Here is a 27612-nt window from a genome sequence, read left to right as displayed (position 1 = left end):
ATCTGTTGTGAATTCTGTGAAATAGTTATTAGTGCCTCTTGTGCTATACTGTCAGTGTTGTACCTTTTTTGAGCCTCTCCTCATAAAAATACGCACTGTTTGCATATGTTTCTTTGAAAAGGGAAATCTTGGAAACACTAGTATTTATCCCATTTTTAAGAAAAACAGTTAAAAACTGTTCTGTGGCCAATTCTGAAGTATTGCCTCATTGTACTCAGCCAGACACATCAGTAGGGCTTTTCTAAAATATTTTATACAGCAACATAAACTACAGGAGACTCCTTTTCTCAAGCCTCTTAAGATAAGCTTATTTAAAAGAAAGATGAGTGTTTGAATATGGATAGACTAGCAATTTGTAAAAGGTGGAGGTTAAGAGGACAGATCAGTGTTGTACCACGCAAAGTAACGTACTGAATTGAAAAAGCTTAAGCAACAGCAGAACTCGTGTTGAACTAGGCTGACTGAGAAGTTTTAAAGGCAGCAGTAAGATGGTGCTTGAAAATTAGTACAGTATTCAGCTGCTTTATAGAACTCAGTGAGTGTATGGCTGTTGTAAATGTATTATAGTAATGTTTTTTCTACATTGTAAAATTTATCATTATTGTTATTGGTACTGGAGAAAAATGTCAGGTAGAATAAGAAAATAATTTCATATAAAATTCAAATGTAAATTTCTAATTGCACGTGTTTTTAATTGTGTTTAGTTTTGTAGTAATTTATTATTTCTGTTTTCAGGTTTGGTGATGTCTGCCATCACTGTAATCATTTTGGTACTGTATTTTGCCATTGACACATTTGTGGTCAACAAGAAACAGTGGTTGCCTGAGTGCACTCCTGTCTATGTCCAGTATTTTGTTAAATTCTTCATTATTGGTGTTACTGTACTCGTGGTTGCTGTTCCTGAGGGACTTCCACTTGCTGTCACTATTTCTCTGGCTTATTCTGTAAAGGTAAGAAACATTAAAAATAATCATGGGAGAAAAATGCTGTTAAGTTGAGTTTGCTAGTAAGTTCTTCTTCAGGTTTTATCAGGTGTGACGAAACTTCGCCTGAAAATCAACGTGCACAAAATGTTAATGAGAGTGAAATTTCTTTATTTACCAGGAATTTATTGAGCAGAATTTACTATGACAATAGTTCAGTCTTTTGATATAGAATAATCTTGTCTTCATATTTTCTTGTGCAATAGTACAAAGTTTTGACATGGATTTGAAGTCTTCAGGAACACTTTTCAAATAAATCAGAATTTTGCTGGAGCTTTCATGTACTTTTCTTAAATAAACTTGCGGTTGTTTGTAGCCAATGTAAATGATTCTATTAGGACTATTAGAATCCCGGACTTGTGGATTACTCTGTTATCTATCTAGGAATTGTCTCAGGTTGTTTTAGCAATTTAGTCAGATGGGCCTTATTTAAACGTTCTGGGAATCTTAGATGAAGATTTTGTAAAGTTTATTTCCATTTAATGTGTAAACAAATTAACATATGAACGTTAGGAAGGAATAGCTTGATCTATATGGAGCCAAATATCATTATTATTAGGAAAAAAAAGAATCCATCTCAAGCATGGGATTTTGCTAATGAAGACTGAAGCTGCTTTTAAAATATTTTCCTATTCTCCTTGTGTCCTGCATCAGGCACATGTATTTGCACTATCAAATATTGAAAACATAGAAACAAGGGTAACTTGTATTTCCAGGATGTCTGTGCATCTTGTGAAAAACATGCACTGTGGAATGGAGTACTCCAGTGAGATTTTGTGGGTGTGGGTTGGTTAGTTTGTTTGTTTGTTGGGGGGGGAGGGTTGGTTATTACTTTCTTTCTTTCTTTCCCAAGATGTATAGTCCTTCTGAGTGCTGCAAGATAACGTCCTGGCATTGGAAAGAGTATGAAAAAGAAGTCTAATATTTGCTATAATTATTTTGTTTTTAAAATCCTGTTATTTTCAGGTTTTTTAGCTAATCTTTGCTGTTCTAACTATTCCTTAAAATGTGTATATACTGTAAAAAATGATGGAACTCTCAGTTTATCAAAGACACTGTTATTTCAGGGATGGTCAGTGCTTGGTTGTCTGTAACTAGGGCTTGGGTTATTGGCCCCGATTAAAGTTCTAGTCTAGTGAGCATTATGTTCTAATGAATAAGATTAAATACCTGCCTTTTTGCTTTTTATAACTGGTGTTAAAAAATCTGTCAAAGCAAATCTTGAAGGTTTTTTTTATTTTGCTTTTTCTCAGAAAATGATGAAGGATAACAATCTGGTCCGCCACTTAGATGCCTGTGAAACTATGGGTAATGCTACAGCCATCTGCTCCGACAAAACAGGGACACTGACAACCAACCGGATGACGGTCGTCCAAGCCTATGTGGGTGATGTCCACTACAAAGAGATCCCTGATGCAGATTCTGTACCCACCAAAACCCTTGATTTGCTGGTTAATGCAATTGCTATCAACAGTGCTTATACTACAAAAATTCTGGTAAGTAGGCTTTTTCTGTCAATACAATTAAACAGCAAGAGTTGTAACTTTTTTTTAAGCATTGTTACTTCTCAACATCCTGTGGTTGATTATGAAGTGTTAAGTACTGTTGAGGTCCTCAAAATGAGAACAGGTGCTGTAAAAATGATACGTTTTTCTTTTAAGGATAGGGATGTACTTGTAAGTACAAGACCATGCTACATTTTAAAAACTCCTGCTGTTGTTAGATTGGGGTGGCCCAGTTTCAGTGCAGGTAAATTTGCTATCACAGCTATTTTTCACTGAGACTTCATATGTGTAAAATTATTTTTCTATGTCTAAGAACTTTCAATTCATTCTCAAATAGGACAAATTGGTTTGGTTAAATCAATGAGGTTAACGGTCTTTATTCATTCTGGTATCAAGTGAATTACATCCAGAAGTATTTTATTATTATTATTATCCAGAAGTATTATTTATTATTATTCAGTCTGTAAAGGAGGGCAAAATGGAAATGCCATGTTTGCTTGTGGCATTAGATTCTTCTGTACAGAGCTAATTAAGAGGCAGAAAACTTTTGCAATTCCAATAGATTTGTTCTTTGAAAGGTCAAGCTTAATTTTAAGAATAAATACATATTTTAGCTTATGAATTTATGTATTGTCCTTTTTATAGCTCTGCGTTGAGCTGAGTACATCTTGCATGCACTTCACGTTTCTTTTAAAAGTAGTCTTTTAAAATACAATCACAGAAAACAATTGGTGAAATACTACTGAGTGCTGGAGCATATATTGCCTTTAATTCTTGCTATGTAAATATCTGGATATTAGTAACAATCAACACTTGGAAGAAGAATGTTTAGAGAAACCTGAGCAGATATGCCAAATGTGTTTGTGGCAAAGGTGTGTTTGAAGGATTGCTTAGGCAGGGTTAGTGTCTGAAGTCAAGCCACAGCTCAGGCACCCTTCAGACAGCCATCTGTGCTGTGATGCGCTCGCTCTTCTGTTCTGGCTGAAAGCTCTCTGGAAAGGGAAGTGCAGGCAGAACCAGCCCCCGCAGCAGCTTGAGCCGCTTCCTACATCAAGAGTGAGCAGGGAATCACACAAAGCCTCCATCAACTCAGGAAGATATTGTTAGTTGCCACCTTCCAGCTGGTGTCGGCCAGCAATGGGAGCACACCTCTTCTGTTGCACCATACAGACAGATAGCTATAGTTGGCTGAGGTTGGAGCTAGCCTCTTTGGCTTTGAATTCAGATACCCTGGAAAAGCAGAGCTCACTCAGCTGCACACCAATTTCAACTGTGAGCATCCAACTAGCAGCACCAGCTCCCAGCTGAATCCTGGATCTTATTCTGTCTTTTTCTGATGGTCTGTCCAGGTCAAAATCAAGCAGTTAGCTGAAATGAAAGATGTGCCTTCCCTTCCCAGGTGTAAACGCTATGTAATAGCTCAGTGTGGATATTTTATGGCAGTGGCTTTTTGGAATTTAATTTGTGTATTTGTAAAGTAGCGAGAACATTTTACTATTGCTGGGTCAGTCATGCTTTCACAAATCAGTATAACATTTGATTGTCGGGGAGAGGAATATGCGTATTAGTTATTTTACTAGTGTTACAGCCTGAGCAAGGTTAGGCACCTCTGTAGAAAGAGAAATAGAATCCAATTCATCCTTAACACACAGGCTGGGATTAAGACAAGGTAACGCAGACAAATTGGGATGAAGGATAATAGGTAACTATATAAACTTGTGTTTGCATAAGTGCTACAGTGGTGATGCTCATCACCAGCATTGGTCCTAGCTGATGAGCTTGGGAGGGCTGTGGGAGAACGTTACCGACGTTGGTAGAATTTTCCTCACTCGTAAGACCAAACAAGGCAGAGGGCAGGCAGGCAGGCTGATTGGCGGAGTCAGGTGTCACTGGCAGAGCAAGACTCAACGTCAGCTGCGCTTCATTTGTTCTATATTTTGCTACTCATTTTGAATGCTTGAGATCAAACACAGTAATAAAGTGTTTCTGTTCAACTTCTGTACCAGTTCGCCCTCTCTGAATCTCAGAATAGTTTTAGCTTTCTGAGTAAGGCATGGGAAAGCATCAGACTTTCCAGAGTGATGCATCTGTAATATTAAGTTTAATGTTCTGTCTTTCTCTTGTGGTAATGGTTTAATTTGACTGAAAAATTTCTGGCCAATAGTAGTTCTAAAATTTCATTTTTGTCTCAATATAATTTTGGCTTTTTTTTTTTTTTTTACTCTTTTATCCCCAAATTTGTTAAATCCCCATAATTTCAAATGAAGTCAAGGGGAAGTGCTTGCCTTCAGCCCTTTTACCAACCATGTATAAAATAATATTTTATTCTGTTAAATTTTGGGTTTTTTTTTTTTTTTACTCTGGTTTGACTTTATTGCTTCTTGTTGAAATTAGTTATGTGTGCCTATTAAAAAGAGTCAATATTTCACCTTTTCAGTTCTTCTTTAGCTTTGCACAGAGGCTGGTTTTCTAAAACTGATAAATTGGTGAAATACTCTGGAAATCACCTTTGTTCTGGATGCTTATCACATGACTACTTGAATTTATCTGTGTAAATCCAATGATGATTTTTTAGTTATTATAACAGCATCATAAGACAAAGCTTTGTGGTATGGACCCCATGAGAATAACTCCAATGTCAGAGGAGTTAATTTTATTAATTGCTTATAACAAGCTTAAGCTAAAGTTTAAGAGACAAGGTATTTTTCTATAGCCCTCATTCATTTTAAATCATAAATAAATATGGTAAAAAATACGTAAGGGAGATGATTCCAGGATGAAGCATACAGAATTATTTTTCTAGCTGGTAATACTGAATGCATACTTGTGCACTCATTCTTAGAGCATATTTAATCAAATTGTGAATATCAGCTCAAACCCAAAGGGCATACAAGTGTTATGTCTCTAAGATTGAATTTTACGTGTTCTATTTTTAGTTATCTAGTTATGCATGTGCTGTAAATTGTGCTTTGTATGAACTTCTGTTCAGAGTGATCACATATGGGACCATAAAATTAGCCAAGATGCTCTGCTGAATGAGAAATATTCCCTCTTGCATTGTCTTTTGATTAAGGGGCAATTGAACCATTGATAAAAATATAAAAAGAAAATAATAACACTGCTTGGGAGAAAAGATTTGAATTTCCATGAGAAATTAAACACAAATTATTCCAACTGAACAATAGCATCATTAAATATCGTTCTTTTCAATGCTTTCCAAGGATTAAGTTACTGGGTGAGCTGATTTTGCATTCTATTAGTTTCAGAGCAACTTTAATGCTGCTTTTATACTGTTGATGTGAAGCTGTTTTCCAGAAAACCTTTCTTTTCCAGTATTCGTGTTTTAGATAGCTTTCCCACATGGAAGTAAAAATTAGACTTCATACATTTTTGCATGTGAGCTGTGATGAGGACTGTAATGCAGCTCTTACTCTGAAAAAAAAAAATTTGGCTTTTGGGAATACTTTGCACTCGGAGCAGAAGCGCATTGATCTTGAATATCATGGGCACTAATGAGACAGAGACTGCAAATGCCAAAACTGGTGATTTCAACTCTTCTATTGGGCTCTTGCTTGCATAAATTCAGTTTTAATCAGATAAGTATTTCTTCTAATTTCTTGAAAACTGTCAAAGGGCGTGGATGACATGCTTACTGGATGGGTGTAATGTGTTCTTATTAAGAAGAGACCACAATTAGTATTTAGTTGAGTGATTGTCAGCAGCAGTGAAAAAGACCTAGCTGGAGCTGTTATTGTTGGGATCTAACACAGTCATTTCGTTTGGTACTTGATAGGTGCCTAGGGAGCAAAAAAGCTACTTATGCCTGTATTAGGTGAATATCTGGATCTGCATCAGGAGGACTGTTTTCAGTCCTGACGATCTGGAGTATCATTTACTGCATTTGCACAGTGTGTGACACAAAGTAGCAGCATCCTTTAATTGAGGATCTCAAAGAAAAAAAGACAGAGACATCATAGAAAAGTGCAAACCATTCACTTCCTTCCGCAGCTTTGTTCAGCTTATGAAATGAAGTGAACATATGTTAGTCTATATGTTAGTAAATGTTAGTCAAGTAATGAATGTGACCTTGTAAAACTTTTGGAACAAAAAGGCCTCTATTGGATGAAACCAAAACAGGTGAATGAAGCAAGAAAAGGAAGGCTGCAGAGATGGCTTAGAGGGCCCCAAATAACCCCAGCAGGGAAGAACAGGGATTCCCCACAAGCTTTCCTGAGAGCAGTTTATTCTGGGGGAGGGCAATGGTTACCCTCCTTGGGAGAATGATGCTGAGGATGCCGGCCAGCTGCAGGGGCACAGGGCACGCGGCAGTAGGATGGAGCTGCAACGTAGACTCAGCTGTTAAGATTTACTAGGAGAGAAAGGAAGGTGTTAATTCACCTTCTTGCTTTGTGCAATTACTTTTTCCTAAGTATATAATGAAAGATCTTATTAAAATAAGTGGAACAAAATTTCTGACTTCTTTATGCTGAAAGCATTTCAAGAGATTTTTGCACAGAATTTTATTGTTTCGAATAAATCTTTTGACATTGTCTAATGCAGAACATGAATACACTTCATACTTTCTTGGAGGAAAGGGGTGGAGGGAGGCTAGCAGAGCAGGTAGGTAACCTATTATATACAAGAACCTAAGAAGAAATTACATTCTACAAAAGTGAAAAGGTAAAAGTAATGGAAAATAAGATTTTTAGTACAACAGCTGCTTTGCAGGAATAGATTAGAATCAACTGTGGTTATTAAGAACATGGATGTAGTAGCCAGCTGAAGGGTGCTTTTTATTTGTGAGGAATATATTTGCATCCATAAGAAGTACAGCTATCTGGGTTGTGGGGAGACATAATGTTCCTGTCAGAAATGGTCTTTAAAAAGGCACACAAAGTACAAAATGCACTTTTCTCTTACGGATTTTTTTTAAATCAAATTTAAAGACTGGATTTCATTTATCAAATACTTGAAGTAATCTTGTCTTTTTTTAATTTTTTAATTGGATGAAAAAAAATTATCTCAAGAATAATATGTTAGACGCACACATTATTTAGCCAAAAGAAACTTACTGTCATTTCCTTTTACCTTTCATAATTTCATCACTTTCACTATAGTAAGACCTTCTTGATAAACAGCCCTAAGGTTGGTTTGGGGTATATGGCTATTTGGAAGTTTCCTACTGAATCATTTAAAAACTTGAGAAGTAATTGGTTGGTTTATGGATTTTTTTCTGTGCATTTCCCCACATTAATGTATAAAGTTATCAGTGATGGAAAAAAAGGATTGAAATGTCATATCTTTCTAACAGTAGTTGCTTGCAGCTCTCATTCTTGTCTGACAGAGCATAGACCTTTTCTTTTATCTGTCTATATACATATATTTATGTGTCTGTGTATTTATATGAAGTCTTGTTTTCAAAATGGAATGCAAGGAGGAGACCCTAACTGTTTAGGAAAGATTGTTTATTTAATTTCTTACACAAAGCTCAAAACCCAATAGACCAGATTATGCCATACCTATCAACAGAAAATCATCAGAATTTTATATTTCCTGAGGCAACAGCAGAAGAGCCTCTATTTTATTGTAGCTGTCTGCCAAGGGCAGTCATGATAAATGAAACTGCTATTGGATGTCACTGGAATTCTCTCCTTTATTCAAAGAAGAACCATGAGAAAATAGTTTTCACCCTCCAAACTACATTTTTAGTTATTTTGGTATTTGAATTTGGAAAGGTATTTTTACTCTCAGGTACAGTTTTCTTAAAACCTATTCTCAAGCTCTTTGTTTCTCATGTTAAAATGCAGATAAATTATCATTTGTTTTTACTGTACATGAAAGTTCAGGTCATTTGTTATTTTGTGCAGATAAGTTCACCCATTAGTGCTGATAGTGTTCTAAGTTAAAAAAAACAAAAAAACAAACAAACAAAAAAAACCCAAACAAACCAAAAAAACCACAAAGACAAAAAATGAGGACAGAAATGGGGACAGAAGTGGTAAAAAAAATTAATAAGGATAGATTGAGAAAGCTTTAATTTCTGATAAGATTAAATGACAACCCAAGTAAATGGCCTGGCCTAAATTCAGTTTTATTCCTTCTGTAGTTCCTACCATTAACGTTAAGCCGCAAATACAACTGGCACTTCAGCTGTTGACTTGAAGTCTGTGAAAAAGATCAGTCATTTATCAGACGGTCCGGTTGTCAGTCAAGGTTGACTTGCCTATAACAAAGCAGGTCAGCTTTGGGGAAGAAGGAATGAGAACTCCAGAAAGCAGAATGTCGCAGTGAGGGCACGTTGAGGGAGAAAAAAGGTAAAACTGGAACGTAAGGAAGAAAGGTGATTATAAGCTGGCAGCAGCAGAGCTTGCACGTGTTCTTCGCAGTGCACTCCCCTTTATGGCTGTGTGGCTTTCCCTGTTTTACTGCATCGCATTTTCTCCACATACAGTTGCAAGCTTTGTCCACGGGGAGGTTTGCACTGGTAATTTTGGGATGGAAGGATTTGAGTGAATTTCGGTAACAATCTGAGCAGAGACCATCCTTTGTAATGGTTTTCTTACCTCTGCTTTCTTTCTTCCAGGCAATGCTCAAAAAGAAATTCCACCTTTAGATAATGAGTCAAGATTTCAGTAGCTTGTGTTTTAAGGTTGAGAAGGATGGGGAGAAGGACTGCTATTTTACAGGCGTTTTATGTAAGGATAGATCTGTGGAAGGTTTTAGCCTTACATAATAATCCTGGAAATCAGTAAACAGTGAGAAAATATCTGGGATTAATTTTTGCAACTTAACCCATGTAATGACACTGGACTGGCTTGTCAGTGTCATCTGGCTTTGGATGAGGGATGCAAGAGGAAGGAGCAACAGGCTTGAATTGTCTTCCTGTACTATCACTGTGGAACACATTTGGAATGGCAAAATCCTCTACTTCTAGTGTACACAAAGCCATCCAGAAAAGGTCACAGAAAAATGTACTGAGAGGAGAAACCTCAGCTGGCAGATCAATGAACTGGTGGAGGAATTCAAAGATACTAATTTTTTCACTGTCTGAAACAGAAGGGGATTTGTATGAACTCATGAAGCTCTGCTCCAGGTTTTACAGTTTGTGTTCTGCAATCTTAGGGATACAATAAGAGAAGAAACACAGAGGAAAATCTGTTTTGCCAAAAATCATGCAGAAAACCAGTGCGTGATTTTCAGGGTGGCATCTTCCAACTCAGTTGGGGTGGATTTAGGTCAGTAAGGCTGTCTTATGAGCCAAGTAACTTGAGGATCGTACCGTAAATCTTTTATTGGCTGCTTTCAGCACGTTGGTTTGGTAATGGAAATTTGTGAAAATTGTATATGCTCTTGTTTTTGAAGTGCTCAGGTGACGGTGTTGAAATATTGTTTGGAGCATTTCTGAGTCTCCAGCTAAATGATGCATTTGATCCACCTAAATAAAAAATTTATTTGATGATCACATCAAATTGACATTTGATTGAACTGATTTCTAAAAATCTGTATATTTTGTAAGAGTTTTTACTTCATAGGCAAAATTATTACCATTATAGGCAAATTTATATCTTCATCTCATTTTCCATATATTGTTATACAACTGTATAATGTTGATATACATTATAGATGGGACCAGACAATGCAGGCCAAAGTATGTTTCTATATATATAGCAAAACAATCGTCACAAAAAATTTCTCAACAATATTTTCTTTAAAACTTGTTCATAAAGTCCTCATTAAGCATTTCCTCAGAATAAGCTAGGCAGGAAAAAACCGACTTATATTATGCATATTATTTACTGTGTAAATAATAATTATTAGAGATAATAGATCATGTAGTTAATTGACTCTGCTTCTAGGAATGGTAATTAGCAGAGAGTAACGATCTTCACACATCACTTGCCATTGAAGTTTTATATAATAAGAGGTACAAATACAGCTTTTCTCACTAAATTAGCTACTGAGTTAATAATTGAAATAACTGTGTTTAGAAAAGACTGCTTGAATGTGTAAAGCATAGGACACGTTGTGCTTTCTGCCGTTGGGGTACAGGGACTTTCTCTTTCTAGCAAAAAGCCTTTTTTAAATAAAGTCTCTTTTTTTGAGAATTGTATGTGACGGGTAGAATGGAACCAGTTGCCAAGAAAGCTTCTTGGCAGTTGTCTGTGGGATGGATTTACCTAAGCAAAGAGGGATTAGGGAGCAGAGATCAGAGCAGGCCCATCCTGTAAATCTGCTATTGACATTGCTAAACTCTCCAGAAAGTTGCGTATTTTCATCAGTGGTCTTCAGAGGCCAGGCAGGTTTCCCCACAATACGGCAGAAATACTACAGGTAGAGAAGGTGAGATAAATATACTCAGGTAGAGCTAATTCTTTCCTGAAGCTCTTATCATGGAATAAACTGTAATTCTAAATGAACTTGGCAACAGGACTGCAGTTCCTGAACTCTTTTCCTTAGTTCCTAGTCTCCTTTTCTGTCAAAGAAAGGTCCTGCCTCAGCAACAAATGAACACTGGAAGAGAAGATGGATAAATAAAATAATCCTGTGCTGTAGAAAGTAGCATGGCAAATTATTCTCATACTAGCTAAAAGTTTATGATCAAGTTAAATTATATTACTTTTTTTTTTTTCTTCATGTGACAGAAAACAAGGTAATAATAACCTTCGTCATCCTGGCTACCTTTCCTTCGCAGTTTGGTAACTGCAGATTCCATTTATTCTTGTTGGAATAAATAATCACTATATGATTATAAACAGGACCGACAATCACTTGGAAGCTTTTCGTTACTATAATATCATTTACCACATTAGCTTATTTTTCCCCTGCTTGCTTGTATGAAAATGAGTAAATTAGATTTCTAACTTACTATGATGCAACAACTGTTTTTCCTATTATCTTGCCTAGGATTTTCTTTTATGTTATTTATCTTACTTTCATGTTTTTATTTTCCACTCATCTTGTACTGGCATAAGATGATTCACTTATAGAGATAACTGCCAACTGTTTCCAAATATGCCTGTTGATGAATGTGGGCTTTAAAAGTCAACATTTCCTGCAAGGTATTCCAAAGTGTTTTCATCTAGATATATAAATATTGCTTGTTGTTGTCTGATAATTGTTAGGACCATTTTTTTTTTTTTAATAAAATATGTTGGCACAATGAATTATTTTAATACGCATTTCTTTTCATGCCTATGATACCCTACTGAGATAAAGTCATCACACTTAAGAGCTGATTGATATGCTGGTTAGAATTCAGTGTTAACACTTTGTAGGGGATATGATCAGGGAGCATGTTTTCCTGGCGGGAGCTTTTTACATGAGTGGGTGTAAACCACTTACTTAAGGCACATCTGTTTTAATGTTGGTTTCCTTCGTGTTCTCCATCATCAGGAACAGGAGGATAATAATTTCAAATGCGATAATTTAATACCAATTTTATAGAAAATGGTAGTGGTTTTATAATCAAACAAAGATACATGAACAGGCTTATTAGAAAACAGTGCAGTGACTGAATCACCTCATAATGAAATATGACTAATTTTCTTTCAGATATGTTACATAAATATATAATACATATTACATAGTTTTCAGTAAGTTTTCTTCTCACTCTCAGAATTCCAGCGTGGTGTATTCCTCTGGGGGGAAAAAAAAACAACCCAAAAACCCCTCAACTGGTACAATGCCTGCAGTGCACCAGATCAGCAAAGACATTCATGACAGAAAACATCTTGCTAGCTTCAGAGCAATAAATGTGCAGGACTTGCTTTACAGACTTGAAGAAGACTTTAAACTGGCATTGCTATTCTTTGTGAATGAAATTGCAATTAAGAAGATTTATTATATTTCTGTTAATGTAAGCAAAATATTATTTTTCTTTTCTTTTGAGTCACAGCTAGTCCTAGAAAGTTGTTATTAAATATACAGTAAGTAAAAAACTATGCTTCAAATTCTAGCTCCTGCTTTTTCCTGCATGTAGACCCCACTACTAATTTTTCTTTCAAGCTTCCAGTTTTCTTCTCTTGTATGCGAAGCTCTTAGCTCCTGTGCATTCCAGTCAATCATATTTCTATATTATTTACAAGTGAGTGTGGGAAGGTGTCCAAAAGTGATGGCCTTTCTGCTTTTAGAGATGGTGCCAGATAAGCCGGAAAAATCTCTAGAATGGATGGGATTCTGAAGAATTGTAACCACAGGTTCTGAGCAAACTGCAGGGGGCACTGACTTCTCAAAGGCATATGGCTTTGATGGATCTGATTTTCAGGGGCATATGACTTTGATGGACAGAAGGCAGAAGGCATCCGTTACATAAAATCCTTTTCCCAGCTGGAGTCTAGCAGAGGAAACAGAAAGTTTACAAAAGAAAGGTTTCTAGAGTATTTCAACGTAGTCAAAACTATACTGTTCCTTAGCATCATTGAAGAAGTGACAGACCTGTTTTGGCAGACACCTTGCGTGGAAAAATTAAGCTTCTAGAAATGAAATTTTGAAAATTCTGAACAACTTTAGTAAGTGCTACTACAAAACTGTTTCACGTGTGTAAGTGCAAACATATGCAGCAAAAGAGTATGGCTGGCTTCTGGCGAGTCTTTATGGAGACACTGGCACATCTCATCCCTCTGAAATTATGAATGAGTGTTGGGCAGAATTAAAGTATTGAGCATGTTAAAAACTTCCACTGTGTATTTCTTATGCCATTGTTATTTTTCCATGGTTTCTACTTATTCAGGTGAGCAGAGAATTAAGTTACCTTCGTTCCAAAGGAGAAGGGTTGGCAGTGCTCGATGCTGGTTTGCTAGGGGCTATATATTTGGAAGAGGTGAGAGACAAATTTTTCTGGATGAACTTTCCTGTAAAGAAAGACAGGATGTTCAGCCTCTCCATCATTCCTGTCCTGTTTCCTTCTGAATGAATAACCAGATAAAAATTGGCTGCGGTCTCAGTCTGCTATTCTGCCCAGCAAAGGCATCACTCTTGGTATCCTGACAAGGAGAGGGACTGGCCAGAGGACTGAATTTGTAATGCATTTCAAACATTACCCCACCAATCATGCAAAAAAAATCCCTCTGAGAAAGCATTAGATAAGCATTGCTCTAACATATTATATACACTTGAGCTCATGCATTTGCCTCCCAAAAAAACAACCCCTAACTAACCAAAACCAATTCAAAAATAATTTCAGCTGATACATGCTAGTATAGATTTAAAGAGGAGTAAATTTTTGTATGATAAGTGAAATAGCTTCTGTTAGTGTTTTTAGACACATTTAGAAATAGATGCTTGAAGAACCCTTTCCCTTACTCTGGAAATGAGTACTGTTAACAGGGAAGATCTATAATTATGATGGGCTATAATCAGTAGCTTAAGTCAAGTGAAAAAAACCCCTTGCTTCTACGTTTCACGTGGCTAGGTTTGTTTTGCACTTACTAAATTTAGCTCCTTAAACTATACAAATTGCTTGTAATCATGCTGTGACCAGAAAGGCAGTGAGTATTAAGACTGATTTTTGCTTTGGTTTAGTCTTTCTAGAAATCTGTTTTTCCTGTCTTTAGTAGAAAAATAGAAAATCCAAAGTATTGATAAGTTTTGTACCAATGAAGACTGTATGCACAGATCAGCTACCTGTGAATAGTCTTTTATTGAAATTCAGGATTTTAATGTGCATATGTAAAGGACTTGCATTTTCTGTTATTTAATGTCATGTTAAAATTCTTGTATAGTACCATCATTATCACAGTACACATTTTTCAGATCGCAGCACTGTTTTTTGGGATGTTTGTCCAATTCATTAGCCTAATTGATGATTTAATGTCTACAGTACACTACAAGATTTCCAGTCCTAATTAGTGAAAAGCTTAGAGAAGGTTGTGCAAGTGAAATGAGAGTCGGTATATTTAGATAACATGGAATAGATGATGTGCATTTCATAACTTTGTGGTTGAAATTCATGTATGATAGCTAATAGAACGCATGCATAAGAGGCACTTCAGACTACTAATAGAGGTGTTTTTTGAAAAGGTGATTAATTTTGATTAAGAGAGTTAACTAGTTAATTAAAAAGGAGGAAGATTATGTAACTGGAATTTTGATGATGACATGTTCAGAAACATTGAATAAGGTTTTCATAGGCAAACTTGGTGAGAAAAAGTCTTGAGATGCTAGGGAGAAAACTGTTGATAGATCATTATGGTGTCTATTAGAGTGACTCAGAGGACATTTTCCAAATGTATAATTGCTTGTTAGAGCACTGCTATAACTACAGAAAACATAGAATCATTTGGTTGGAAAAGACCTTTAGGATCATAGAGTCCAACCATACTTGTCCACTACTAAACCATGGCCCTAAGCACCTTGTCTGCCCGGCTTTTAAATACCTTCAGGGATGGGAACTCGACAATGTCCCTGGGCAGCCCCTTCCAGTGCCTGATAACCCTTTCAGTAAAGAAATGTTTCCTAATATCCAATCTAAACCTCCCCTGGCACAACTTGAGGCCATTTCCTCTCGCCCCATCACTTGTTACTTGGGAGAAGAGACAGGCCCTGAACACAATATCTCTCTTTCCTCAAATCTAAAAGATGAGGTTTCAGCCCTAAAACGGATGCATTAATGCTTTTAATGTTGACAGAAACATGTAAATCCCTAGTATTTGTTCTAACTTGGAAATATACTTTATAAACTGCAGAAGTTGCCTAGAAAATGAATTTTCACTACCTGATCATCTCAATGTTATGCAGTTTATCTCCTGTCTCCGTTTTCTGTGTCCACAACACTCATGAAGCCAGTCTAATATCAGCATGCAGTAAAACCTCAGTTTAATAGCTCTTAAACCAGGTAGCAGATGTTTGGGTTGTCATTATGGGGCTACCAATTACAGTTCTGCAATTAAGTGCAATTTCTGTTTTGTACTTAAAGAAAAATATTCAGCTTTGTCTTTCATGAAAATATAACAAGCATTTGCCAAATATATGGAGAAATTATCAGAAAGTTATAAAGTCTATTAAACTGTTCTTAATTTTAATTAATTTGTTTTAGAAATGGCACATTTGTCACTGGTTCTAATGATATTGGTAATAGGGGAGAAGCATGCTCTCACTTCTTTATAGCTAGCTTTAACTGAAACCTTGTACTTAGACTATATTTAAAGTAAATTGGTTGTTAATTAAAGTAAGTTAATAATAAGTTCTGTGTCTAATTATTTTGATTATATAGGTTACTTGTCAACAGTTCTTGCTGCACTTAAACAAAGCTGGAATGGCATTAGTATAAATCTAACAATTGCCAGTTCCCTATGAATAGGTCTGTACAAAAAGACAAGAGTGGAGATTTTTAGTGTCCAAATTTGGAAATGGAATACATAATTTTCAAAATTTGAGAGCCAAGTTGTCATTAAATGATACATTATAATGGAACATACTAATGGTTTTGATCAATAACAATAGAAAAGCCCCTCAATGCAGATGAATAACATAGTGTAATAAATATACCAAGACTCTTCTGGGGAAAACGTGGAGAAAAATCGGTGTCTGTAAAATTCAGTTTAATTTGGAAACACTAAGGGTGGAGTATCCTAATCATAAGTATGATTAATCAGTAGTGCCATAACAAGGCAGAGTTCATTCTTTGCGCTGTAATGTGGTATATTAATGTACCTCTACTTAAATTCTGCCATGAATAGTTGTCATTTGGAATTGAGGGATTTTTAAAAATTATTTTTATTTTTCAAATTAAAAGGCATCTGAACTTCTATTTTAATTATTTTAATCTTGAATATTTATAACAAAAGGAAAAAGTTCAAATTAGAGAACCAAAATGGATTAGGAGATGAAAAGGAATAACTGATGTGGCACATCTTTTGATTATGGAGTTACTAATGAACTGTAATGTATAAATATAACATACATGTCAATGTTTGGTTCCTTAGAATAAGTATTATTCAGTTACATGTGCACAACTTTATGAAAAGGTATTCTTAATTTTAAATTAATTTTAATAATTTGAAATAAGAAATCCTTGCTCTGGGCCCAATTATATTAATTACATAGATAAATGCAGTTAAATTTAGCCTTTGTTAACTACCTCAAATATTGCTTCTACTATAGCTATCCCATTCTCTGGTTGTGAAGCTGAAGGTAATATCAATTTTTGTTCTAATTAGTTCTAACAAGTTCTCTATATCTTGGAGTAATATTCTCATATGAGTAGTGCAAATTGCTTATATATGTCAACATTTTGCATGTCTGAAAGTTTATGCACAGACAGTGCATGTTATGTCTGTATTTTTAACTTGCATCATCTGTTCTTGAGAGTGAATTGAAAAAACGATTAAGTATGGGCTGGAAGAGAGGACAGTGAAGTAGACTGAAACCTGGCTGAGCTGCTGGTCTCGGGGCTGTGACAGTAAAGTCCACCTGGAAGCTGATCAGTAATGGTGTAGCCCAGTGGTTAGTAAGGGGGGCCAATACTGTTTCACATCATTAACGATCTGGATGATGGGGCTGAATGCCTGACATGCAAGTTGGACATTGCAAAAACTGGGACTGTTCAGCGTGGAGAAGAGAAAGCTCAGGGGGAACATTGTCAATGTGCATAAATACCTAACGGGAGGGAATAAAGAAGGTGGAGCCAGATTCTTCTCAGTGGTGCCCAGTAAAAGGCAAAAAGGCAGTGAGAGCAAACTGAAACACAGGAAATCCCTTTTAAACATCAGAAACCACGTTTACTGTGAGTGTGGTCACGATTGGCACAGGTTGCCTAGAGAGGTTGTGGAGTGTCCCTGCCTGGATGTATTCAACACCCAAGTGGACACAGCCCAGAGCGACCTGCTTCGGCAGGGGTGCTGGGCTTAGATGGTCTTCCAAAAGGGGGAGGCTGGTGCCTGCCAGGCCCAACTACTCTGTAATTATGTGAAAAATGTATACAGGACTGACATATCTAGCTTTTACCTTTAACTAGTGAGAAGAAACAACAATTTTCCTGTTTGCAGTAGTATTTTTTGGCCTCATCCTTTCATTATTCAAATGAATTAAAGGTAAATTTGTCCTTCAAACTAAAAGGGTAATTTAATTATTTGTTATTAAAATTAAGGGCAAAGTATTAGCTCTCTTTGAATGTAAAAATAGGTAACAGTCAATGAGGGAGGGAGCAGAGACTGCCACACCAGCCTGTCAGTCTGTTCTTCATGCATAATTTCATCTTCTTTCATAATCACTCTTGAAGGAATTTATGGATAGTATCATTTTTTCCTTGTTCCTGTTATGTGAGCTGAAACAAGGATGAGTCCATATTCACTGAGCCACATCGCTGCTGCTCTCTTAACTTTGCCATGTTGATAGGAAATGTCACACTGATACATTACATAATTACAGCTGGGCCCTTTTTATATGAAGATTGCCTTGCTATTGTTTGAGGCAACAAGAGATGTTGAAATATGCTGGTTTTATATAATGTTATATCTGAATAAACTTGGATCCCTCTCAAGTGCTAGCAATGAGAATTACATGGTACCACAGCATTGCATTAATTAAATAGATTGTTGCATCATTTTCAGGTCAGTCTTAGATAATAGAAAAAAAATTAAATAATTATACTCCTAAAAATTAAATAATTACCCTGCATCGGAGCTGAACTGATGCAGAAAGCCCAGATTTGAATATCCTCCAACTGTTGTAGTAGATCTAATTATGCCGGTTGTACCTAAATAATTCCATTGTTCTGGCTACTGTACAAATATGTTGTTTCTTACACCCTGTACAGTCAAAAATTCGTGTTACCAGTTTCCTAGGAAGTTTGGGCAGATCTGATAGTTAAGGGGTTGTTGAATAACACTGCTGTCAGTTGTCTGAGGAGCCTGCTTCGTGTTGGCTGAAGGGCGCAGCACGCATCTGATCACTGGTGGGGAAGTCTCTTAAGCTGCTGCTCCATTGCTGCTCGTTTCTTGCTGAGACAGCGTAACTGAGCTCAGCAGGGTGTCCTGGGCACTCTCTAACCATGAGAGAGATTAAGGTTATCTTATGGCTTTAACAGTTTGAACTGCCAGCAAGTTGAGGTCCTGACATAGGCTTGACATGCAGTATCAGTGTACTTTGAGACTGCAGTTTTACTGTAGCCTAGAGGTCTAAATGATGTGAGACTGCTGCCTGAATTCAGCACGGAGTAATTAAGGGGCTGTACAGTAGCTGGTTCAGTGAGAAGGCAGCCTTGCTGGCTACTAGGGTTAAGTAACAATTTACGGATGTGTAACTTTACTACTGAACAATGTTGTTTACATTTCTGATTTTAGTCTTCAGATTTTCTCTCTCTTGTGAGTGCTGAACCATGTTTTAAGTGCCTTTGGTTTAGGTTGTCCAGATCTGGGATGCGTATCCAGCGGGCTAACAAAACAGTGCTTGTCAGTCAGGATTTGGAATAAATTGCCTTGGTTTTGATAGGTTTATGATGGTGGCTGCTGGTGCCTAGTGTAAATAGTGAGAACTTGCAGTGACTTATTTGGTGCATGTTTTCCCAAGACACAGAGCTGCCATGGGTATTAGGGGTTTGTGGATAAAGGGAAGCAAAAGGATTTACCCGTTGCATCCCCCTTTTCCAGTCTTTTCAGAATAGAAGTACGGGACACATGTCAATTCAAGGGCAGCAATGGTGAAATTTCAGGTATTTATTTATGTGATCCATTTATTATTTCCTTCTCTGCATTCTCCTATGTTTTAGTCCTATTTTATGTGAGGGAATACTGCTGATGTGCTTGATTACCAATACACATCTGTGTAAAACCATTTTTTTCCTCTTAATCCTGTTCCTTCCACTGATTTTGGATTCAAATGCTCCATGTCCTCCTGTATGTGTTGGAGATGTTTCATGTAGGAATTGTTTAAAGAAAAAAGGAGAGATGTGGTAATAAAGGGGGAATTTACTAAAACCATTTCCCCTTCTCCCATTACCTTCTGTTTGATTCTTTCTGTCTGATCATTTTTCCTACAAAACATGCTGTTGATAATCCCCAGGCCCAAAATATATGCCACCATTAGAGGTGAATGTAATCTTTTTTCCCCACAAGTCTCCTCTTTGTCAGAAATCCTTCACAATCAAATTGCTTGTTTAAGCCTATGACTTTTTTATTTTAGATGAGCTGTACTCCTGAAAATGTATTGCACACCACCCTATGATATTTTTCTGGCTTCTGTACAGCACTGTGTAACCCTGTTATATACTGTGTGAAACACAAATCCTATTATATTTAGAAAATATGGCCAGTATTTGTTACTGGAGCATGTACAGCATCTATTAAAGGGTTCCCAAACATTTTTTTGTTGTCTGGTTTAGAGCCAAATTGCACTTGTGGCTTTGCAGTGATGACTGTGTAATCATGGGACCCAAAAAGTGATGCATTATGGAGCAAACTGATGAAAGTTGGGAATTTAACTGCTCACCATCCTTAAGGGAAGTGGACCTCTAGTTCTTTGGAATTTAAATTATTTGCTTGAGCTTGAAATGAAGTAAAGGAAGATACCCGTATAACTTTAGTTTATAAAAATTTTTAATTGTCTGAAGGTAAAAAGGAGATAAATTTTACTTTCTGATGAGCAGGCATCATATAAGTGAATGGGAACACCTTTGTTAGACTACTCAGCGGTGTGCATAAGCATAAATAAAACCCATGAAACCCTTAAACTTTTAAATGTTGGGCTTTAAACCCACTGAGTGAGATCAGAATGGTACATAAGGTTAACGCAGTCTGTTTCTTCTGATGCCAAAATGATTACACAACCAGCTCCAAGTTGTTAACTGTTCTTTTTTCAGTCCCTTATGCTGATCCCAATTCAAACTGACTTTTGACTTAAACTGAATTTCGACACAACTGCACCTTGCAGTGATGATTCTGAGTGGTAAAATAGCATGTACATTATCAGAAAGCATGTTGCTTTTAAACAGTCTGAGGACAAATTGTGCTCTTCCTCATGATTCAAGTCGACATTATTCTAGATGTGTCCTCAAGGGTAGCAAAGATCAGAATCTGCACAACATACTCATATCTATTCCTGAATAAAGATCTTACTAATGTGAATTCATAACATTTTAATAGTATAGAGCTGATGCCAGGTATTTGTAGTGAAATTTTTCTTTAGGATGCTGTTTTGTTATTCTTGGTTTTAATCTGCAAAAAGATGTTTTGTGTAGTCTAATAAAATGTTTGGAGTTTGGTTAATTAGTATTATCCTAGTCATGTGTATAATTAATGCGCCAGTTGTGGTCTGCCCAGAAAGCTGGTATGCTATGTACTGGGATAACTTTGAAAGTATAGTTTGGGCAGAAGTTCAATAAAACCAAAGAAAAGTTCTGCAGTATTGTTTGGAAAAGTCAGATAGGATTATTAGGTAAGCTTTCTAAATAATTAGTGGAAGTGGAAAAACAATTTCTGTAAATCTTTGCGTATCAAACCTATTTCCAGACAAGCTTTATCGAAGTTTCTATTGCATTCTTATGCAGGGATGTGCATTCCTATGTAGTTTTTTAGTTTTAGTTCTCCTTGTTATGGTATTAGGAATTAAAAATATCACGATTCAAACAGCATTCATCCTTCTCAGTTATTTTAAATTTTACATATATAATGTTTAAATTTACAGAGAAAATTCCCGCATATCCTGGTCCATTTTCTCTTTTTTGAGTAAACAAACTATAGAGTGGAAATTTTTCACAATTTAATTTTAAAAATGTATTTTCTGCTGTCTAATGATTGTGCATGAAGTTGATATGGAACATTCGATATGGATATAATATTCTAGAAAAGTTACATTTTTTATCTTAATTAAATTGGTGTATTTACATTGTCATTATTCTAATGGAGTAGTTCAATCTGTAGAACACAGGAGAATAACATAAAAGAAATTATGACTTCAGATAATGTATGAAATACTAACATTTTAATTTGGAAAGACTACTTGGATCTTCTTGCCAGGTCCTCTCTTTCCACATCAAAAGGGAGGGGCAATGAGAAAAATGAGGCTTAGCAAGTGTTGTGGTAAAAATGGAAGCATTATGATTTCCTAATGTAATTTTAGAAGTTGAATCACCTCTTTAAGTTATGTCCACAATTTTCTCTTTCTTCCTTCTTAACCCATTTTATTAGTCAATTATTTTCCAGTGAAATAATTCTGAAAATTCCTTTTGTAATACAAATTCAGTATTAGGTCAATACTAGCTTTTGGGTTGGTATTATTAAGCCTCAATAATGCAACTGTAATTTGACCTGGAAACCTATTTTGATTTGATAGTTATAACAACTATTTTTTAATGTCTGCAGTTTGTTTTACATTGCAAGTATTTACTTACAACTGAAATATTATTACATAAATAATATAAAGACTCAGAAGAAACATTTGAAAACATTTTACAAGCATCAGTGGAAAGTAGTTACTGGAGGACATGGGATCAGTTTCTTCCTAGCAAAAGATTGTACAGTATGTAGCAGTCCTTTGACTAGCAACAGATCTTTCACTGAGCTCTTGAGAAGCAGTGCATTCAAAAAGATGAAGTTCCTATTTGCAAATCACAGTTCAAAAGCTCTCTCTCATGTGTTGTCAAAGGGTTTTCATTCTCTGAGGAGTCAGTGAAGTTGTTCCTAGTTAATTATTCAAAAATAAACCCTTTGGGCTGTCCTTTTAATTGTTTTCCAGGTGCCATAACCTGCAGATTTCAGCAAGAAATAAATTTAGATACAGCACAGTAGGAGGTTTTAAAAGCCAGCAGCTTCTGCAAAGAATTGTCAAGAACAATCTGCAAGGAGACTCATTTTGGCATATAGATTTTGATCTGAAACAGTGCAGGAAAGGAAGTGCTACTTGCCAGCTCTCACCACCATATGCTTTATTATAATGTAATGTACAAAGAATATGGCGACAGCAGCTGCTCTAGAGGGAGGTGGCCACTTGTTAGATTTTGAAACCTTTCTGAAATGTCTGTTCATTTTATTTTCACTGGTATTTTTTCCCCTTGCTTACGTATTTGCATTCAAAATATATTCACTAAAAGAAATCTATTTTTAGACTGCAGTAAGAAGAGGAGAGTGTGATCTACTTTTTGTTGAAATAAAAATAATTTGAGAAAGACTCGAACATTTAGTTTTATATATGGTGAAACGTGGATAGATTTTTATTTTCTCAATATCCCTTCACATCAGGTCATGATGAAATCATATGTATAAATTAATTATTGTCTAGGATTGCATTTCTTTGATGGAACAAAAATTATGTCTTTCATTGTTTTCCAGTGTGTGTTTGCTAGTGGCTTGATCATATTCACATTAAGTGTCGAGATTCACTGACTTCAGTGGCAGAGAGAACCAAAGCATAAATGAAGATTTAGATCTAAAATTGAAAGAGTTCGGTATGATGCAGCATCGCTACCCAGACAGTGAAGCGGATTGCTCTGTTGCTTTGGGAAACCTGAAGTTCTTAGCAAAATTTAGGAACTGTGTGCCTGCAATGTCATGAAAATGAACCTCATTTATTTAAACAAAACTGTATTTTCAATGGTGGTTTTTTTGACTCCTAACCAAGGTTTTCACATCCACTGAATGTAATAATCCTTCCAGATACACATTACTACAAGGTCTTGGGTTTTAAACTAGGGATTCCTAAGGGAATTTGAGAATCCAGAGGGAAGTTACATCACAGTATAATGGGATTATAGCAGGGCAAGTTGTTATAGCATATAATAAAATGCATATATCATATTAGCATTTTTTGCTGAGTGTCAGTGGTTTACATTGACCCTGGAGTAATGCTAAAATGTCATAGCAACACAAATATGACCCATTTAACTCAGTAAAAAAGATGGTTCGTGTAGAAGAAAGATGAAAATTGTAGAAGAAAATTCTTTTTGGAAGGATAAATCTCTCTGAGAAAGAGATTTTTAGGTTATTATGTATTGCTCACCATAGATGCCTCTCTCTGAAAAAGAAATTACATTAATCTATCTGTCACCAGGTATATATTTTCCTGGTGACAGAAAGATGACTCTTATGGAAAATCCATCTGACCTTTGTTTTTTTAAACCAGCTGCAACTGGCAGTTATCTGGAATACTTACTTACTTGCTAATGCTTACTTAAAGGTCCCCTTTTGCCTTTTTGTGGCTGAGCCTGTTGCAAGAATTCAAATCTTACTGAGGGGCAATGCAGGGAATTCTGTCTACTCAGAAAGCCCATTTCCAAAGTAGACTGGATTTTAAAGTCTATAATGAAATTAAACATGGATTCTGAATATAGTCTTGCAGTCCTAAAGCTGCAAAATGTGAGGCAAAAGTTTAAATCATGTTGAAAATGATGATCTAGAGTCTTGTCTTGAGTCAAATCAAACCCTGTTTTCAATGCAAATTAAAGTTGTGAAAGGACTTTCCCTTCTTTGGTTCCCCAAAGTGTAGTTTAGCCCTAGCTTAAACAACACTTTTCTAATTCTACTGAGTACACAAAAATTTAAGTTATCAACAGTCTCTAGTTCACACGTGGGTCGCTTTAAGTCAATCTCCAGTCTTGACAACACAGGAACTTTTTGTTTGGGGTGTATTACACCTCCAAGAAAGTTTGTAAATAAAATGTGTGTTTCTTTCTTTGTATTTTGACTGGGAAGGTAAAGCCTTCCTTGTCTCTAGAAGGACTGAGAATTGTCCTGAGTTGCAAAATGTTTGACCTTACTCCATTTTTTGTATCATAGAAAGCATTTATTGTCTGAAGCAGCAGACTAAAGTATGGTAATTCTAGAAATGGGTACTTTTAGATGCAGAATTGTTATTTTACAGATTATTGGAAACACCCTTTTCACTGAGATTTACTGTTATGAATAAATGACTGGTAGAAAAAAAAGGACAGATCTTTCTCACTGTTATAACCATGAAAGTCAGCAAAACAATATAATTCTAAGCAAGTGAGAAAAGAAAATACTCTGTGACAAATGAGAATTAATTATTTTTGAGCATAAGAAAGTTACTTAATTTTTAATGATGTATTGCCTAACCATCACAAGCTATTCAACTGCCAATGGCTAATTCAAAAGAAAAGAAATGCAAGAGACCAAATGTAGCTACTTGTCTAGAGAAATGTTACTGTGAGAATAGCTGCTTCAAGTGTGTTAAAGCTCTATGGATTTTTTGCTAGCTTTTAAAAATTGGAAGACATGATTGCACAGTTAGAGTTTGAGATCTTAAACTGTACACCATAACTTTGTTATTAATTGTTCAGAAGGCGTATACTGCTTATCATCAGTGAAATTAATATCTGATTTTTATTCTCTTCAGCCACCAGAAAAAGAAGGTGGCCTGCCTCGCCAGGTAGGCAACAAGACAGAGTGTGGCCTCTTGGGATTTGTCCTGGATTTGAAGCAGGACTATGAGCCTGTTCGGAACCTCATCCCTGAGGAGAAACTCTATAAAGTTTACACCTTCAACTCTGTCAGGAAGTCAATGAGTACTGTCATTAAAATGCCAGATGGCAGCTTCCGAATGTACAGCAAAGGAGCTTCTGAAATTGTTCTGAAGAAGTAAGTTCAATGGATTAGTTGCTGTGTTTTTCCAAAATGAAAAATATTCTGACACTAATAAGATATATGTGGGAATTTCAGTATATGGAATTTGCTACTTACAGTAGAAACATGACATGCTGTAGTAGTATAAGCTGTTATTGTTCTTTTCTATTTTTTTTTTTAAGTGCTCACTCTTGCAGAACTGTTTGGGTTTTGGTTTTTTTTATCATTGCCCAGCCTACATTTGATTTGAATTGGGCCTACATTTGATAATTTATGAATGGATTCTTTATATTCAGCCCGTTTGGAAAATAAGGATTTTTCAATTTCATTGTAAGTTGTAGCTCATCATTACATAGGTATTGAGGAAATAATGGGTGAAGGGCTCTTGGTGTCCCTGTATTAAGTTACAAACAAATTCTGATATTTAAGTAGTGAATCTTCTTGTTTAATCTAGAAATTTACACTAGAAATTTTAAATTTGCCATCAAAAAAGGAAAGTCTGGAAGTGTTGAATGAAATGAGTCGATATAAGGAAATGCTTTTTAGCAGTCATGCAAATACACAATCAACTTTTTTTTTTCCCCCATAAATAAAAAAGATGTTCCAGGATCCTTAATGCAGCTGGTGAACCTCGTATCTTCAGACCGCGTGACCGAGATGAAATGGTGAAGAAAGTGATTGAACCTATGGCCTGCGATGGACTGAGAACTATCTGTGTTGCTTTCCGAGACTTTAACAGCAGCCCAGAGCCTGACTGGGACAATGAAAATGACATTTTATCTGACCTGACCTGCATTTGTGTTGTTGGCATTGAAGACCCAGTAAGGCCAGAGGTATATCAAATTCTTACATTACAAAGCATTGCTCAGACAACTGAACATAAATTGAACTACAAATTTCTTGGAATTTTAATCTTTTTTTTTTTTAATTAGCTTTGTCAAAGAAGATGGAAGTGAGCTTCAGAAACAGAATTTACTTGATAAAAAGTCAAATAATTAACTTGATAAAAATTAACTATTAATGAACTGATACTTAAATAAATCAAAATAGGGCTTTTTGAACTACAGGATTGAGATGACTTAACATTCTCTCAAGGGGTAGTATACAGGAGGACTGACCAGAAGAAGTTTTGTTATGTCACCAGATATTCAAGAATTTTCCTTTAAGTAATGTGGTGATATGCAACTCTGAAAGTAGCAAAAAGATGTGTAGTGGTTGTACTTGCCCTGATTATAACTGCAACGTGCTGGCTTTCCACAGAAATGGCACGCAGTCTTGGAGTTTTGTGTTTTACTGTAACACTTGCCACTTCACTAATTGTCTTAAGATTGTAATTGATGGCTGCTCAGGAAAACTTTTTAATGTTGGACTTGGATGAGGAACCGCTTTGCCATGGAAAGGCTGTAGATTTCAAGGATACTATACTTAAATGCCTTGTGAAAATATGACTAAAAGTTTAACTCAACCAAGAAAATCAGTATTGGGTGCACACGCTGGACACTTGTAAATTATATTACTACAGTAATGCAAAGGGTGCATTAAGAGGTAGAAGTTTTGTTTCTGACCTGTGTATGTGGTTCTTGATCATTAATCTTGGTGGTGGAGAGTTAATTCCATTTTACAGTTTAGGAACAGTGACAGAAGGTAGGTCCAAAAGTTGAAAGTGCTGAGCATAAAACGCGCGCATTTTTGACACCTTTGGTGCTTTTGTCACTGACTCAACCACGAATGTGTGGCCACGGCTACTGTGTAGGCAGAGCTGCAGCCCGTGGCCTGATGTGAGAGCACCTGCCCCAGCATCTCCCACAAATGGGGGGAGCAATTAATGCTCTCCCGTTTTTCTCCAAGAAATCCACTCTTCAATTCTGCTGTTATTTCAGTAGATGATTAATGACTGTGGTTTGCTTTGGAGTAAGATCATTGAAAGATAACTCAAATTTCTCTTACACAAAGGAGAGGGTTCTCATGCTGCAAAAAGTAGTTTGGTACCAATCTTTGTCTCTTTTATTCTTCTGTCTCATTTTACATTTTTGCTGGATGTCATCATGTCTAAATCTTTGTATTTGATCCACTGAGAATTGGTGGCAATGCTAGGCATGTTAGGAATTTTTTTTTTTTACTAAAACATCAAAAGTATAAATTAAAAAATATAAATTAAACCTCCAAAAATATAAATGAATCACCGAGTCCTTTATAAAGTAGGCTTTTACATACTTCTGACTGCTGTAGCTTTGGAAACTAGCATGACATAATTGCAACTACAGGTACCAAATGAATAACTGCTTTTCCTGATAATAGGTTTCTTGGGGTTATTTTCAGTATCAGGGAAGTTATGTTATAAAGTAAGTCTTACTTAGGCAAAAACTGAATGATAAACTTCTCAGCTCTGCAACCATCAGATAAACAGCATTTGCTTTAATTGTCATCAGATGGGCTCTTGCTGCTAATCCATCTGTCCCTACACCTGACATTGCAAGTCTTTAAAAATATTTAAAAGCATTCTTAATATGTTCTGTCTGCAGTGATCCCTTAATGCTCTAGCTCACCTATATATAAACTCAGAAAGTTTTTAACTGTCAGCGACCACTGGAACTGCAACTCAGTCCTCTTTCC

At 36.0% G+C, this 27612-nt stretch overlaps 1 protein-coding gene across 1 annotated transcript in view; it reads left to right on the top strand.

The window, feature by feature from the left end:
- ATP2B2 (ATPase plasma membrane Ca2+ transporting 2) overlaps positions 1-27612 on the top strand; it is a 192912-nt gene that overhangs the window by 115896 nt on the left and 49404 nt on the right. The window contains 4 exon segments of the mRNA XM_035892214.1: positions 736-950; positions 2237-2479; positions 24773-25014; positions 25598-25832. Of these exon segments, the coding sequence (XP_035748107.1) occupies positions 736-950; positions 2237-2479; positions 24773-25014; positions 25598-25832 (935 nt within the window).

This window comes from Egretta garzetta, unplaced genomic scaffold, assembly GCF_000687185.1.
Source record: "Egretta garzetta isolate BGI_Z169 unplaced genomic scaffold, ASM68718v1 scaffold553, whole genome shotgun sequence".
NCBI lineage: Eukaryota > Metazoa > Chordata > Aves > Pelecaniformes > Ardeidae > Egretta > Egretta garzetta.
This window is presented reverse-complemented; position numbering and strand designations above follow the sequence as displayed.